Raw genomic sequence first — 17666 nt, 5'->3', positions numbered from 1 at the left:
ACATGAACAATTTGGTCAGTTGTATATATAAATGAGAGAAAGAATATTTTGGGGGTCTACTCTGATTATCTGTTTAACAGTTCCTACGAAATTGCTTTATTACGTTCACACTTAAACAGTATACATCCAAAATGAATCGCAAGAGCCCAAAAAATTGACACTGTGTCAAACTATACGATGTGCACAAGCTTTTCTGCCCCCCCCCCCCTAAAAGAAGCGTTGCCACCAATGCATCACAAGATATTTATTTTAATTTTATTTAATGCGATTTTATATAGGGCGAACTTTGCCCGAAGGTGTCAGAACGCTTTACATATGAACCAGCTTCTCTACATAAGGATTTAGGATTACATGCAGTGCTTTAAATGGGCCGGTACTCACCGGTACGGAGTACCGGCACTTCTTGGATTTGTCACTCTGAGTACTGGCACTTCTCTACTGTCTGAAGAGAGTACCGGTACTCATTAAAGGGTCGGCTCCCTGACAGAGTGCTAATGAGCAGAAGTGGAACTGTCTGGCAGCCAAGGCGCTACTTCTGTGTCCTCGATCTGAGCCCCTGCTGAGCTATTCAGCAGGGCTTATTTAAATAATGTGCGGTGCTCACCGTCAAGCTGTGCTTGAAAGAGCAGGGTGGAGATTAATTTTACCTGCTAGTGTGCGCGTGTGATTTTTAAAGCGCCGCACTTCAGGTAGTGAAAAGACAGTGAAGGGTAATACTTTAAACATAAATGTTATCAGGGGCAAGAGCGGCGGATTCTCACACTTCCCTTATTTGTCTAGATCGGAGGGTTAATGTACATACAATGCGACGGAAGAGTCTCCTTGGGCGCTAATGTAACTACTTTCTCGTCAAATGCCTCAATTACCCGGTCTGTGCATTGAAGGATTTCTCTGATGAGACCCCGCAGCAGGGCCGCTGTGTGACTGAAGAAGAGACAGGCTAGCGATCCCAGCGGTGCCAGCCAGCAGCTCCTCTCGGTTGATCGTTTTGAAAGCTGTAAAGAGATTAGGCTAAATCAGATAATAATTTAATAAATTCCTGCTGCTGATCGACATTTAAAATGTTACAGAAATTATTAGGGGGCTTCAGCATGGCAGAGGGCATTGCAAATGGGCACACTAGAGTTGTCCGCCTGTGCTGAGCTACGTTTTGTCTTAACAAGCAGTTTTGCTGATTTATTAGTAGTGCAAAGTGTTTACCATCCCTGCTTGACAGTGACACTACTAAGCAGCATCCTTTATTTTCTCATCACAGTTAGACTTGCCAAGTCAGAGACAAGTCATTTGATTATTGTTCCAGCTGGAGAGGGGTCAGAATTTTCTCTACTGGCAGTTTTCACTCTCACAAAAAAGTAGCGTAGAGGGTTAATATGCCTCCTTCAAAAAAGCATATTGTATTCTACTGTATTGTATGTGGATAGCTCAGTGAGTTGCTGTTTAGTCACAGAGATCCCTTTGTTACATGTGGTTCGGCCGCACCTGAAGCTGAGGTTGGGGTGGAGGGAGCTGATTTTTTTTAGAATTTGAATAGCTTCAAAAGCACCTGCTGTGGAGTTTGACTTCCTTGTTGCTCAAATGATTGTGATTTCTGATATTTGTCTATTTCCATTGATTTCATTCCATGATTTTGGAAGCAACAATGTGCCACTCTAAGTGTTACACATCTAGTTGTTGCCCGACTCTCGTAAATCCACAGAATCTATGAAAATGTCACACATAAGCAATCTGAAACATTAGCAGCTAAACTCAAATGAGTGTCATTTCTGATATTTATATGATTCCCTCGTCCTCATTGCTTAATTTTGCTCGCAGGAAAGTGACACTCATAGTCGTTGAAATGTCACTCATAATTACAATGAAAATATGAAAATGTCACACATAAGCAATCTGAAACCTTGGCAGCTCTGGGGTCCATTCAGGCCCTGTGCTGTCACCCACATTCACACTATCCTCTGCATTTGCGCAAACACAGGAATCATGGCTGTCCCCTGGTAGTGGCAATTAAAAAAGCCATGGTGAAGACTATATCATGGCTTTTAACTTACCGGAGTTTTTTTTGTGTCTGCTTATGTTTGTGTGTTTCCCTGCATTTGTAGGCCTGTTTTTTTAAAGAAAAAAGCGAGAGAGAGAGAAAATCAAGACACTCTCAGGAGGTATTTTAAAGAAAATGGGTGGCACTTTGTGTTTACATGTCTGCCGCGACAAAGGTTTATGAATAACGTAGTAGGGAGGGTTGGTGGGTGAGTGAGTGAGTGGATGGATGGATGAGTGACTCGATATATGGGTGTAATTCTACACTTTCCTGTCTGTACTTACAGTTCTTTGATTTTACTTTGCAAACTCACAATGTTCCATTATTTGGCTTGGTGTTTGTTTTAAAATGTACAGCTGCCAGGATATGCACTATATGTGATTACTATTTTTATTCCTGTCTGTACAAGTATGATTCTCTCACCTTTTAGCCTTTTATCATATCCTCAACTATGTATTGATGCCCAGTGCCTGTCTATATATGTCACCTCCCTCAGGAAACATTCCGGAGTTCACTTGAATAACTTTGTTTTTTAAATTTAATGAATTGTTTATAAATTTATGCTTGTATGATTTGTACTTTCAAATCGAATAAAAGCTTATGAAATTGAAATTGAAATTGGGTGTAAGAGGGTGGATAATTGCATAAAAGGGCAGATGATGTGTGGATAAGTGAAAGATTGGATGGCTGAATGAAAGAGAGGGAGGATGGATGAAAGGGTGGATGATGGATGAGTGAAAGGAGGGATTGAGTGAAAGTGTGGATGGAGTGAAAGTGTGGATGGTATAAAGGAGTGAAAGGGTTGATGGATAGATGAGCGAAAGGATTGACGGATGAGTGAAAGGGTGGATAAAGAGATGGATGAGTGAAAGGATGAAGGGATAGGTTTAAAGCTGGATGGATGGATAGGTTTGGATATAAAGGGTGGACAGACGGAATGGTGAAAAACTGAATGATGGATGAAAATTGAATAGACAACAGAATGTAAAGGGTAAATGGTGGACATCAGCAGGTTAATAGTAGGATGAAAGGATGAATGGATCAGCGACGGCTCGTGGAGGGAGTTACGGTGGGGCAGGAGGGCGGGGAGGGGGAGGGGCAGGGTGGAGGTTGCTAAAAACCGGCATATGGATAATTGCAGGTAAGTAAACAATTTAATTAATAAAACGAATTTCGTAGTGCGCCTTGCATCGCAAAATGCAATGCAGTGCGAGCTACTAAATTCGTTTTATTAATTAAATTGTTTACTTACCTGCAATTATCCATATGCCGGTTTTTAGCAACCTCCGCCCTGCCCCTCCCCCTCCCCGCCCTCCTGCCCCACCGTAACTCCCTCCACGAGCCGTCGCTGGAATGGATAGATCGATGAAAGAGACAAGAGAGATCTTCTGGGGAGGGTCATGATGATTTGCCTAATTTGCTTGTTGCCATAAGAGCTTCATTTTGATGTGGGGGTGCTTCAGTTTCTTCCTAGTCACGTGATCAAAAATATATAGTATTGTGCCAAACAACATCAATTAACAGTATGGCATTAAGAATGTGCAACTATTGCAAAAAAAGTATTAACATATTATCACATTTCTCTTTCGTTTTGTAAATGAGTTAACCTGCTTTGTTTATATAAACACATTTATCATGTGTTTTGGTGTGTGCCGCGACTATTATGGAAGTTGTTAAGTATCATTATGCCTTGCCCTTAGCTCCTCCCCTAGCCCCGCCCACTCACTACAACTCTAGCTTATTTTAATGAGTACCTGCACTTATTTTTTCCCATTTAAAGCACTGATTACATGCGTTACATAAAAGATACAAACAGAAAAAATTGCAAATGTACAAGTTGTAAAGTCACACAAGGAAGCGGTACGAACAGAAAAAAAATTGCAAACGTATTAATTCTATTTCAAATGACAATTAAACAGCGGCCAGCTTAGAACCTGGTGAAGACATAGACAATAACAAACACAAGGTGCGCGCTGTTACGTGTGACGATGTATTACGGTCGGTCCGCTAACGCCCCTTAATGAACCACGGACGTATTTCACGGAAAGGCTGGGGTTAATCCCCGTGCACTGCAGGTTTTGAAATCATTACCAAGCGTGCAGTGAAGCACCCTCATCATGCCACATAACAGAAGCCGTCCCAGCCGCCTGGCAGAATAACGAGAGGGAGGAATGACAGCGCTCACGCACCAGGAGGAGCGTGCAGGAGGGGGGCGAGGAGTCGGGGATTATCGGAGCCCGTCCTTCGACGCTTCCAAACAGAGCGGCGGAGAGTCTGCGCCGCGGTGGAGCCGGGCTCTGACTAGAAGGGCTCCCCGTCTCCATGGACCGGCGGTTGGTCCTGCAGCCTCCCCAGAGCTGGGCGCCCGCCCGACCCCGCGCCTGGCGCGAGAGCCGCAAAGCCCAGTAACCATGGCAACTGCCGTCGCTGCGGACCGGCCTTGCGCCGGGCGCGCGGGGCAGCAGACGTGTTTACATGGCAGCAGCAACTATGCAGCAGAGCCCGGCAGCATGAAGAGCGAGGCGGGGGGCTGCGGCGGCGGCGGAGAAGACGACGAATTCGGTACCTTCGTGGCGGCGGGGGACCGCGTCGAGTGGGAGGAATTCGGGGTCTGTCAAAGACTGGAGCAGACCGGGGAGATTGGCAGCCTGAGGCCGAAGAAGGGGCCCTTGAACAGCACCTTCTCTCCAGCAGGTGAATAATACTGTGTATTATAGGGAGCAAAATTGAGCGACTACACGGTCCGCATGGTAACGTGGCGTAGCAGGGTTACCATGGGCCTTAATACAGGGAAGGAAAATGCCCTCCTCCCACCTTTACTTGGTTGGGTATTAACAAAGAAACACCCATTATGAATTAACCACCCTGTCAATTTTTTGCTCGAAATCTTCCCCCTGCTTGGTTGGCAGGGGTCTGTGGTGCATGCCACTACCCCTGTTAGGTACTCTGCTCGCGAATGACCCTGGTTGTAGATCCTGCTTTGTAGGTCAGCACACAGCATGCAGGCCTTTGTGTGTATTACACGGTCCTTTCCCGAGTATGTATCCTGCCTTTCTCTCTCTTTGCCTAGAATCTGGAGTGAAACCATCCTTCGACTGAAGAAAGCACAGGTCAGGGAGGCACGTGTGGGGTGCGCATGTTATAAGTACAGTAGGTGTAGTGTCACCGGAGCCCAGATGTGCGACAGGCCCACTCACTTTCCAACTACGCCGTTATGCCCTTGGGTTGAGCACATTTTAAAGGGAGCAAGCTAAAATAACATATACACGAGTTTGAGAATGCCCTCCCCAAATCAGGAGTGTTGGCATGTTTGCATGCATTTTCCATTTTATTTACGTTTTGCGGCAATCCATTCCTAATGGAGCTGGGGACACCGACTGTGAGGTCAGTGAGTGAGTCATCTATACATCGAATTCTGCCGATCAAACTGCTTCTTGGCCAGTCTGCCAGGACAGCTTGTTTTTTCCCTTCTTTAAGCCCCCGCCCCCCCCAACTCCATTTAAGGCTCGACTGACGTGAATGCTAACTAAATTACCATAAATGAGTAGGCATATTGAATGTTGATGAAACGCACAACAGTAGCTTGCCTACCCTGTATGCCGGAAATAACATGTCTTTTTTGCCAATATAGTTGCCCTCATTTTAAGGACCGCTGAAAAGGTTATTTGGGAGAGCCCTCTCGTATTTGGAGCAGGTCATCTGCAGGTCTTTGACATGGAATCTTAGCCGCCACTAGCGTTATTGCTCCGGTTATTTACAGTGCTTCAAAGCTGCACAACTTTGGCAATGAGGCATATTTTACGTATATTGGTATTATTATTATTTGTAATAGTAGTAGTAGCAATGGTGTTGTAGATCGGTTTTCATTCGGTACTAACTGTCAGTGTCTCCAATGCTAGACTCGTGTTTTTAGGTCAGACCTAGTGACAGCTTTAAGTGTTGGAGAGGCAACATGGTATCCAAAACTTCATGAGTAAAAATATACATACTTATACACATAGATTCAGGGACTTTGGGTTAGTCATTTTTATCCAGTGCTCTGGTAAAGTGTCATTCACATTTTGTATCTGCCCATCATAGCATCCAGGGTTGAGCAGTGGGTAAAGTCCATGTCAATCAATGACTCGCTTCTACTGTGTGTGTTTTGGGACTTTGTCTGATCTAAAAAGAAGTGCGCTTCAGTACCAGGGCTGGTGGACCAATAGTTTTACTTTGCCCATGCTTTTTTCCCCATTGGTAATAATTTATTTTGTCATACGTGCGTGTTTAAACTGTGTCTTTGGGTTTTAGTACTTTAAAATCACATAACTTTTCTTAGTAAAATCATGTTTTGCTGTGGCGTGCATTGAAACTATAAACTGTTTCTGTGCCTTTTCTAAATGCGTCTTGCTGCATTGTTCTGTTAACACTATATGCTATGCTATTTTGTTAAATACAATATTTATTGTGCAAGGAGGTCGTCGCTTCTACTGTGTGTGTTTTGGGACTTTGTCTGATCTAAAAAGAAGTGCACTACTGTGTGTGTTTTGGGACTTTGTCTGATCTAAAAAGAAGTGCACTTCAGTACCAGGGCTGGTGGACCAATAGTTTTACTTTGCCGATGCTTTTTTCCCCATTGGTTATCATAATTTCTTTTGTCAAACGTGCGTGTTTAAAATGTGTCTTTGGGTTTTAGTACTTTAAAATCACATAACTTTTCTCAGTAAAATCGTGTTTTGCTGTGGCGTGCATTGAAACTATAAACTGTTTCTGTGCCTTTTCTAAATGCGTCTTGCTGCATTGTTCTGTTAACACTATATGCTATGTTATTTTTTTAAATTCAATATTTATTTGCAAGCTTACGGCCATCACCTTTAGGCGATATGTCTTTTTTCTTTTTAATTTCTGTGTCATATACTTGCCATGAAAAGTAAAAATATATAATCAATGTACAAGCTTGCCAAAGCCAGACCTGTTGTATTTGCGCATGTTTGCTCCTTTTTGTGGTGTCTTTTTAAAAACGGCGCCATCGTTAAACCAGGCAGAGCGCAGAAAATATTCCATTCATGTAGTTAGGCTGGCCAGTAGCTTTCGAAACAATGCGTTAGTGAGATTCAAACCAGTTCTTAGATGGATCAGGGGAGGGGATTAAGAAGAATGGTCTGATGGCAAATGTATGTATTTCTGTATTGCTTGTTTGTTACTTGTGCCAGCTGTCGACGTTCACCCGCTGTACAGCGTAAGAGGGTCGCGGTGCACACCATGAAAGGTTACAAATGTAATACGGTGCAGAGTGTACTTATCAAGTAGGGCACACTGTGAACTGATTGGCCTAAAAGTTATTCAGCCTTAGGGGCTTGTAGTGGCGTGCAACGGCAGGGGCAGACTTCCCAAGTATGCAAAAAAAATGACACAACATCTACAACATTTTCACCCCGTGTCCGACTCTATTGTCTCTTGACCGAGGTTCATGTGCAGCAGGGTTTAAGCTTTTTATGGCGGTGTTGGCAGGGAATGCACGAGATAATTGTGGATGATTCTCTATTGTTCCCTTTAACATAGTGGCTGGCAAGGGGCAGGTATGTTATGTTATTTAATTTCACTGATGACAGAATGTACTGCTCATTATGTAGGCACTTATTGTGTCCCAAGATACACGTAAGTTGAAATGTGCACCCTATTTATCTCTGAAAACTCAATAAAATCTGTTGAAAAAAAACATAGTGGCTGGCAAAAAAACTTCCAAGAAATGCCAGCCGAGCCTTTTTTGATAGAGGGAGAAAGTCTCCCAATGCTTGGGAGAATGACCGTGATATTACATTATCTAACGGGTCATGGTTTGCGTTCTTCACTTCTGATTGATGAAATGCCATGATAAAATGTAAGAAAGATCGAAAAGTGAACCTCCTTCCAAATCTATTCCTTTTGGTGGCCATCGCCTTCACCGCAGTATTCTTTGTCATATGGTAAAATGGTTGCAGTACTGACCATCAACATCAACGTTTTCATGGTACAAGAATATCAAGGACAGAATTTCAAGGGACAAAATATTGAAGGCTAAGTGGATAAAGGGAAGTAGATTTACTTTTCCTAGCTGCACATCTACATACCTTGAAGGTTTTTTTTGATAATCAAGTTTATTCTCATTTGAGATAACAAAACAAACATAGACAGCATAAAAAAGAACATTGTAGCAAGCCCATCTACGGCAAACAACAGGAGACCTGGCCTAATTATAAGGCCCTCGGACAAACCAGCATGTGCAAACACAATATAGCGATATGGGAGAAAAATAAGCACCAAACTTAAGCCAATAGATGGAGCCATTTGCCCGAAACCTTTTCAAAATCTTCAGGACATCCTCTGGCCTCGAAGAGGGGTTCCTCCTGGGGCGCGCACCAGTCCACTCCCCGCCGCTACCCACATATGGTACGGGGTGAGGCTCGTGTCCAAGCTGCGGCAATATCTCGCTTGGCCACTGCCACTGCAGTGCCCAAGAAGCATTTATCAGCTCTAGAGCCACCCGGGCCATCAAATACTCCCAGGAGAAGGCGTAAAGGGTCATGAGGGACCTGCCATCCCAGAGGCTGCGTGAGCTCTAATTCCATACCTGACCCGAATGGAGCGAGTCCAGGTCACAGCTAGACCATGTGGTTTAAATCGGCCAGGACATGGCCACATCGTGAACAATCAGGGAAGTGGCATAATCCTGCTCTATGAAAGCACGCTCGGTGAGATATGTCATGTGAAGGTAATAAAGTTGGATGAGACTTAGCTTAGAGGAGGTCGTTAGCATCTTGGAAGCCATAAGGGTGTCTTGTCAGTCGGCTTCCTCCAGGGGATTCAACCAGCCATCCCAGCGGATTTGCAGTGAGTCTAAGGTAGTAGGGCCATTGTTCACAAGGGAGCAGTAAATCCGCGACTCCCCCCCTCTACCCAGGTCCCCCATCATTACTTGGGTTTGTAGCGGACTAAACTCAGGGAGTGAGGTGCCTGGTGAAAGATGTGTAGTGAGGGCGTGACGGAGCTGCAGCTATTTGTAGAATTGAGTGGCGTGAAGGGAGTGGCATCGCTGTAGGTCGAAGAAGGCCCTGACGTGATTTTCCACCCAAATGTCCTCAAGGAGTTAAATCCCGACCCGGTCCATTGCCGAAAACCCTGAAGGGCTGATGCCTAACGCAGCCATGTGCCGTACCACAAAGACGTATGTTGGGTGAGCTTCTTATCCCATCTCGTACAGAGCAGAGCGCCAAGCGGTTAGGACCGGCCTAGTAATGTGTGTAATAGTTGGCACTGGCAGGAATGGGTGCGCCATACAAGAAGGCTTGAATCTGTGGGAATTCCATAGTTATAAGCTTGGTGCGATAAGCCAGGTCGGACCAGCCTCCAGCGAACCAGTCGTGGACGACAATGAGTCTAGTGGCCAAGTAGTTGAGGTTAAGGTTGGTCACACCCATGCCACCGTCGAAGGAAGGTATCTGGCAGCGGGCCAGCCTCATACGTGGCCTTCCCCCCTCTCCCCCCCCCCCCCCACAAAAAAATCTGGTAAGTACCCCATCAAACTCACGGAACCAACCACCCAGGAGGTAAAAGGTGATATTTTGAAGGATATATAAAAAACGGAGAAGGATCATCATTTTAAAAAGTGCCCCTCTTCCAAGGGGATTGAGTAGGAGGGATTGCCAGCGCTTAAGATCGGCTTTGGCTTTCGTGACCAGGGGCGTCAGGTTAAGAGCCCATTCCAGCTCTGGAAGAAGATCCCAAGATATTTAAACGATTGCCTCTGTAGGGGTATGTTGGATTGCCAGTGGAAGCAGGCTCTAGACGGATGGAGGAGGATTAGAGTGGACTTCGCCGGATTGAGCCGCAGGCCCGAGATACTCTCAAAGTCCTGAAGGACCTCCAGGCAGCATGGGCCGAAGTTCTCCTGGTCGGCCAAGAAAAGGAGGAAGTCATCCGCGTATTGGGCAATTTTGTTGACCTAATGTGGATCCCAGGACCACCCTCGAGTTTGGGGGTCAGTACTTATGAGGCAGGCCAGGGGCTCCATCGCCAGCGCGAATAAGAGCGGCAAGAGAGGGCATCCTTGAGGGGTGCCTCCTCGGATGGGGAACGCCTCAGAAAAAGCGCCGTTAGTCAGGACTCTTGCCGTGGGGTTGGAGTACAGGACATGGATGAGGGGTCAGAAATGGGGGCCGAAGCCCATCATGAGGAGAACGTCCTCCAAGTAACTCTAGTCAACCGTATCGAAGGCCTTCTCAAAATCGACGAGCAACTGGGCCAGGTACGGGGTGAGTAGGTGGCGATGGGCTAAGGCAAGGTGGAGGCGCCGTATGCAGTGCCAAGTGCCGCGGGCTTGCATGAAGCCACATTGATCCAGGTGGATCAATTGGTGTAACAAGGGAAGGAGGCGCTGAGCCAGGTCAGTGGCATAGATCTTCATTTCGGTGTTAATGAGAGAAATCGGGCGGTAGTGTACCTTGAAGGTATGCATGGCAATGCCATATGTACATATAGGTGGAGAAATAGGTACAGAAAATCAAAACTTATTTACCCGGAATATTTTATTTTTGATATTGTGCCCCATCGATACTGTGCTTTCGATATTCAGGGGGCACACTGTTAAAAAGATATGCCTCGTTTGTATTTATATGGAGATTCCTGCCATCGCGCGTTTGCAACCTCCTTAGCGGTCACTGCCGCCCGGATACCTGATACCGGCTACTAATTTGGCACTATTTACCGCTGTGAGCATACTTATCCTTATACTCGCTTCACCCATGAGCAGACTCCGCACGCTGCTAAAACCTTTTTCCTGTATTGGCTCTATTCTGAACCACAGCAGTGTTTTGATACTCAGGCAATTAACCTATTTGTCCAGATGATGATCCCACTAATGTTTTGAAAGGGATCAAAACGTCGTCGACCACTGAAATTTTTGCACACATGTAACCATTGTGTATTATTAGTGTGGATACTATCATGGATAGCTTGTTCAATCTTTTTATCAAATCAAAACTTCCACTACTTGTTGCCTGAAATCCTTACTGTTTTGTATGTACTCATGCTTTGTTTTATGTAGTGGTTGCAGGACTGCATCCCACTCCATTGTTTGTCGCTTTTGCTAATAATGAAAATTTATTTATCTGATTAAATACTTTATCCGGCTGGACACTGTTGAATATAGCGCCCATCTTGGTCTATATCTAATTGTTTCCTGTTATATGTGTTACTCTAAGACTCATTGTTATAATATATAATCGTTTGTATATGACACAGCAAATGTTTCTGGGATGTAATATAAAGTTTACAAATTCTAGGGAGAGTTGAGGTAAGAAGTGAGGACAGTAGGTGTCATGAGGTGGACTGAACTGCTATGTCTTTTAGGGCAGTAGCTTAGCAACTGTTTTGGTCTGAGGTGTGACTCAGCTAGGCTGGATCATAATTAGGAACCAGAGAGGGGCTTCAAGCAGCAACCACTGATCAGAATTGGCCTTTCTTAGGCAAGGGGCAAAATACAATCCGATGATTGTTAATATACAGCAGCAATTGGGATCATTACCTTATAAGGTTGAATGGGTCTGTTCATGACCTAGTGTAATAGTGTTCTGCACCCTTTGGTATAAAATCACAGCGCTCTTTGCTGCTTTGACTAGGTTTGGCGCTAAGTAACTACATTCAAGCAAGTGAGCAATCCCTCTCCTCCAAATATGTTGAATGGTATAACACAGATCACAACAAATCACATATACAATGCATCAGACAGAACACTTCATCTTAGGTGCAACTGCACCACAATGTTTCCCCACATACAAACGCACCAAAGGCCATAAAGATGGCAACATGTCTCTCTTCAACATATATACTGCATATGGCTTATAGAAGGGCCAGGCAATCCTCAAGGGACCCGGGCACTGGGCAGTTGTTTGGACTAAAGTCCCTCCTACATGCGTGCTTATCTAGGACCCTGATCGATACTGTGACCTTATGCCCCTATTCGGCTATAAATCCATTTATTCCCTATATTGGCATAACCGTTCGAGTGCAATATTCTGTAACTCATCTCTGGCCTCACACGAACAGAGCCACATTCCAGAATAGCTTTCTCTGCCACTTCCTTTGCAACCAATTAGTGCAATGACAGAGCAGAAGTCACTATCTGAGATTCCTAGATTAACACTCTAAGTTCTTCAACAAGATAAAAACTCAGCAAACCTGGAAATCTCCGCTTGCTGTGTTTTGATTAGTAATAGAACTCTAATGAGCACTGATAGACGATCACTTCCTAGTGACATCTTATTGACGTCTTATGTCCAGCAAACTTACGTTAAACAAGGCACCTTTCAGGTATAAATACTACCAACGTGGCCTTAAGCAAGTCCCCTGTTGCCCGTCGCCTGAAGCTGCTGTTATGCTGAAGATATCATAGATGCTATCGCTACTGCTATCGCTGCTAACTAGCGAACAATGGTGTGGTGAACTTAGGAGCTGAACAGCCGTCCCCCTGCAAGAGCCCAGCAGATGCAAGCTGCCCGCGGACGCTGTCCCCCCTCCTTCTCCTCCTCGACGCGCTGAAGAAGAGACGCTGCCTTTCTCCTGCCGAGAAATCCAGCTCCAGCGTTTCTGGTCTACCCTTGCGGGTGACTGGGATATCAAGCCCTGAGGGAGATACCAGACCTCCATCATTCTATTTCAGAGGTATGGTGTTGACTAAACCTTTGAGAGAGAATTCTTGAAGCAAACCTTGGCAAAACCAACTTAACTTAAAGCTACTTACTTACTCCCCTCCCAAGTATTAGGCTTAGGTCAGGTACACTGGGGTAGGCGTAGTTAGAAGCACCAGTTGAGTATTTTAGCCTAATGTATATATGAATGTATATATGTTTTATTACTTTTAAACCATTGTATGGCTAAGAAACCATATCAATGCTTTTACAGTATTATTTCACAATACTTATCTTACTGTACGTACTTTTTATAATAACAAGTCTTGCAATTGTGGCAATTCATTTCTCTTGTACGAGAAGAAAGACTGTTCAATAAATGTTAACCCTTTATTGACAAACGCCCGTCTCTCTGTTCTCTACATATTGTGAAAGTAAACTGCACCAACCTGACTGAGTAAAATAACTGTCTATTGTTTCACACGACCCTAGAGATTGACTCTTGATCTGAGGAGCAAAGTTGTCATGTTGCACGGTTGTTGGAAAACTGAATCCCTTCTTGTCTGTGCCAGGGAAGCTGATCACTTCCTATTTCAGTCAAGAAAGTTTCCAGTGACCTCTGAGCTAGTTGGTAACAAACCCAATTAAGTTTAGCATAGTCAGTAGAGGCCTGGAAGATCCGCACTTCTAAGTCGATACTACTGTTTATGTTATTCCAATGCGCAGGGCCTATTGGGAAAATAGGAACTACGCTACATGGCGCCCAACGTTTGGTAAGGCGATAAACTAACGCAAGACGTTAGAGTAACTCAGTCGTGCATATTTCACACAGACCCCTTTCTCCCGTAAATACTCCAATAGACGTCTGGAGTGGGTGAAAGGTTAAAATCCGCCCGAACTCAGTAGGAAGAGATTCCTATGTAAAGCTCTGGTTTATTCAACGTTGAAGTATACAGTGTTCCAAAATATTGTGCACCTAATCTTTGTCTCCTTGGAGACCTACTCTGCAAACCTACTCTGCAAAACCTGCATTAATAAAATGTCAGACTTAGAAAACGGAACCACTGGGGGCGCAGCAGATGCGACTCAGCAGGGTCCCGAAGACACAGACCCGGATGCAATTATCATCCCAGTCCACTTAAGAAAATCTATAACGTTAAAACTTATAGAAAACGGACTGACACCACAAGGTGGTACAGTAATTTTCGTGATAGAGACTCACGAATATCGGCAGACAGAGGTATTCTATTCATGGATAAACTTTCCTGCGGCAAACGCTAGAACAAAAGAGTTTCACTATTACAAAATAGAGAAACCTCCGGAAGAGTACGCTCCTTTCGAGGAGACTGAAATCCCACTAAAATTCCAAGAGCACCTGCTCTGGTTTAATGGCGCCCTAAAACATAATGATCATATTACCAGGCTCGGTCCACTAGGTAGACCAGGAGCAACGTGGACGGTTCTAGCCAGCTACACACCACATCCGGACATTGGAAAAATGTCTAGAGAAGAGCTGTTAGTACAGCTAAAAACACTTATAAAAATACATAGGCAATTAGTGCAATATGTAATGCGGACTGCAACAGTCCAACCAGCTGTTAATGTACCACAGCGGACCCCTCATCACGGGAACACTAATAAAATCACACCACAGAATATACAGTCATGTCTTGGTAAAACACCCGTAAAACGGGAACAAATTCCTTTCCGGTTAGCACAGAAAATCACTCAAATAGAGGCAGTATTTCCTGATACTACCCCTATAGAGAAACACAGAATCTTGACAATCTGCCTTCCTATGGGAATCGCACCACACATAGAGGACTGTGACACTTGGGGTACAGTCTTTGCTTCCATTTACACAAAAACAAACGGTGTTCCGTCTATGGCGGTAATACCAGAAGTGCTAAAACAGATTCAAAATGAATACGGTCCAGAGCCCGCTTTAAATCTTGGTATGAAATTACTGAAAGACTTCAAGCAGGTCTCGGCTATATTATTAGCCAACATAAAGGGAGAAGCAGCATCTGTGGCGATCCACCAGAAGTTGAAGGAAACAGATATAACAGATCAGCCAGTTGAGCTTGCCAGAATCTTAGAGAAATGCTATGAAGAATTAGGTAGAGACAGCTTGGGTGGAAAACCAGTAAAGCCCCAACTGCTCGAAAATCCTGAAAAATTATTTATTAAAAATAATTCAAACACTCCTAAAAAGAGCTGGGATGGAAATAAACAATCCACTCCCAAGGAAAAAGTTTTCCAGTCCAGAGGAAGGTCTCCTCGACGGAGGGAAAGAACTCCGACTCGAGAACACCAGTCTCCCCAGAGGGAGCCCTCTGAGAAAAGATATAACCTTAGAAATAGGGATAATTTGAAAAAAACTGATAGATATCAAAGTATTGATACACGTCCCTCTCGATCTTTTTCGCAGAAATCGGAAAGAAGAGGACGGTCAGACCCAGGAGAGCACACCAAGTCCAAAGACAAGGAACCTGCTCAGAGTAAAAAATCTCAATTTCCAAAAAAGAAGGTAGCCAGTATTAGAGTAATCAACCATGCCGAGAATACTGAGGACACAGTTGAAAAACGGGGAGTGGGCATTGACAATGTTGGACAGTGCAGCAGAAATCAGTATAGCCCGCAAGATCTTGATGAGACATCTGGAGACAGTGGACACGAGTGAATACATTCAGGTTGAAACTGCCGACACCAGACTTAGCGAGCCCCATAAAATATACGAAATAACATTGCGTATAGAGGGTGATAAGACTAGGAAAATAAGGGGTCTATTTTGGGATAAACTCTTAAAAGGCTATGATATTCTGTTAGCTGAAAAAGATTGGCCCCCAGAGTTTGTCAGGGAGTGCCCTCGTGGCGAAGAAGTGATTATGCCTGCCTTCTCGAATCACATTCCGATTCACAAAAAATATACATATGCAAGGAAATGGGCAGTAGCCCAGGCACCGGCATTATATAAAAATCATGTAGGATGGGATGAGGACTCTCCTCCTCACAAAATCAAATTAAAAAGGGAACCAACTGCCCAACGGCAGTATCCCATTAAGCAAGAAGCTAAAAAACAAGTCAGGGAGATCTTAGATCAACTTGAATACCAGGGGGTGATAGAAACATGCACCTCTCAAATGAACAATCCTTTGTTTCCTGTCTCCAAACCAGACAATTCATATTGTCTAGTTTTGGACTACAGACACCTTAATGCATGTTGTAAAACATTTGCAGTATAAAACTCGCATAGTGCAGCCCTAATGAATAACATAGTTAGGAAAAAATATAAAACGACATTAGACATATCTAATGGTTTCTTTTGTCAAAACATTGTACCAGAAAGCAGATATTTGACCGCTTTCTCAGCATTTGGGTCGCAGAAAAAATTCTGTCGACTCCCAAAGGGGTTCAAGAACAGCCCAGGACTATTCTCAGCTAGGGTAACAGAGTTACTACAAATAGATAGATATTTATCTCACAGACGACGACTTGGATACTCACTTGAAAAGAGTGAACACCATTATACTTGGGTTCGCAGCAGAGGGTTACAAATTCAACTTTAAAAAGTCTTGAATTGCCCATCTGACAGTACTATTCTTAGGGTACGAATTTTCAAGTGAAGGAAAAAGCCTAGCGGACAATTTCTTAGAGAAGTGCGCTGTACTCCAATCTCCAAAAACGCTGAAGAATTTACAATCCATTCTAGGTTTTCTGAATTTCGGAAGAACATACATTCCAAATTACGCAGAGAGGGTTAAACCTCTTTACGAACTAATTAAACCTGATTTTAAACAAATCAATTGGACTCAAAAACACCCAGAAATTTTGAGATCACTGCAAACAGACATGTTAGCTAAAACAAAAATAGATACACGTGACAATACACGCGGTCTTGTAATCCGAGTCATCCCAGGAAGATGCGGATTCACGTACCTGAGAAACTGTACCAATTTCAATTAAATCTCACTTGTACACACAAGTAGAAAAAACATTCAGTCACACAGAAAGAACTGTGAAAGCAGTGAAAATTGCATTAGCAAATGAAAGAGATTTAGCACATGGTAAAAGGATTAATATCCTCACAGCGGATTCCGCCTTCGAGGCGCTATTCAGCCCAGTAAACCTGCCTACAGTGTCATTGGATCCAAAATGGATACAGTGTGTAGATTCTCTAGGAGCGGAAGATGTGAGATACTATTTCGCTCCGCAATTTGAAGAACTGAATGATTTAGAATATGAAGAAGAATATCCTCTGCCAATCAAACTTCTGCCTCTCCCACAATACGCCTGTATAATCTATACAGATAGATTTGTACAGCATTTCAACGTAGAGAGCAAATCCTACGATGCAGCATGTGCGATTGTTAAAGGTCGTTGGCTGTGCGGTAAATTCAGACCGAAAGTAACAAAAACTGAATCATTGAGAAACTGTTCGGCTCGGAGAGCTGAAATCAGATGTTTGAAGATGGCGCTCGAAAATGCAGAACGTGAATTCCCGACACTTATCGTGTGCGATTCTCATTTTTGCGTCAACTCTTACAATAATAAACTGCAGAGGTGGATTGAAAACGACTACAAAGATGACACAGGTGCCACAATAAAGCATAAATTGCTCTGGAAACAGGTAGCTCTTTTACATAAAGAACTACAAAAGACTCACGTGATTCACGCACAGAGTCTTCAACGTGATGGCGTTCACGTTGCAGGGAATTCATTGGCTAATACAGCCATAGCGGAAGCAACTAAACCGGCTTCCGTAGCCACAAAAAAGCGTACAGAAAAATACATAGACGGGGAAACTATGCTGGCAGTAAAAACGACCGTAAAAGGCGACTGTGCAGCACTACCCGTGAACTATCCACTCAATTATGCATACGTAATCGATGCAAACTCCGTTCCTTTTGCTCGAATCCCTGGAGTCGGGGATAGGGTAATTCCAAACATGAACAGGAGAATATTATTAATAGCAGACGCACATATGGGTG

At 44.0% G+C, this 17666-nt stretch overlaps 1 protein-coding gene across 1 annotated transcript in view; it reads left to right on the top strand.

Moving 5' to 3' along the window:
* The first annotated feature begins 4128 nt into the window (after positions 1-4128).
* Positions 4129-17666, top strand: part of LOC147691962 (uncharacterized) — a 262624-nt gene continuing 249086 nt past the window's right edge. The window contains exon 1 of the mRNA XM_086938248.1: positions 4129-4726. Coding sequence (XP_086794374.1) covers positions 4204-4726 — 523 coding nt within the window. The 5' untranslated portion in view covers positions 4129-4203. The remainder of the gene's footprint in view (positions 4727-17666) is intronic.

Source organism: Lissotriton vulgaris, chromosome 9, assembly GCF_964263255.1.
Source record: "Lissotriton vulgaris chromosome 9, aLisVul1.2, whole genome shotgun sequence".
Taxonomy (NCBI): Eukaryota; Metazoa; Chordata; class Amphibia; order Caudata; family Salamandridae; genus Lissotriton; species Lissotriton vulgaris.
Note: the sequence above shows the minus strand (reverse complement) of the source record. Positions and strands in the feature narration are given on the sequence as shown.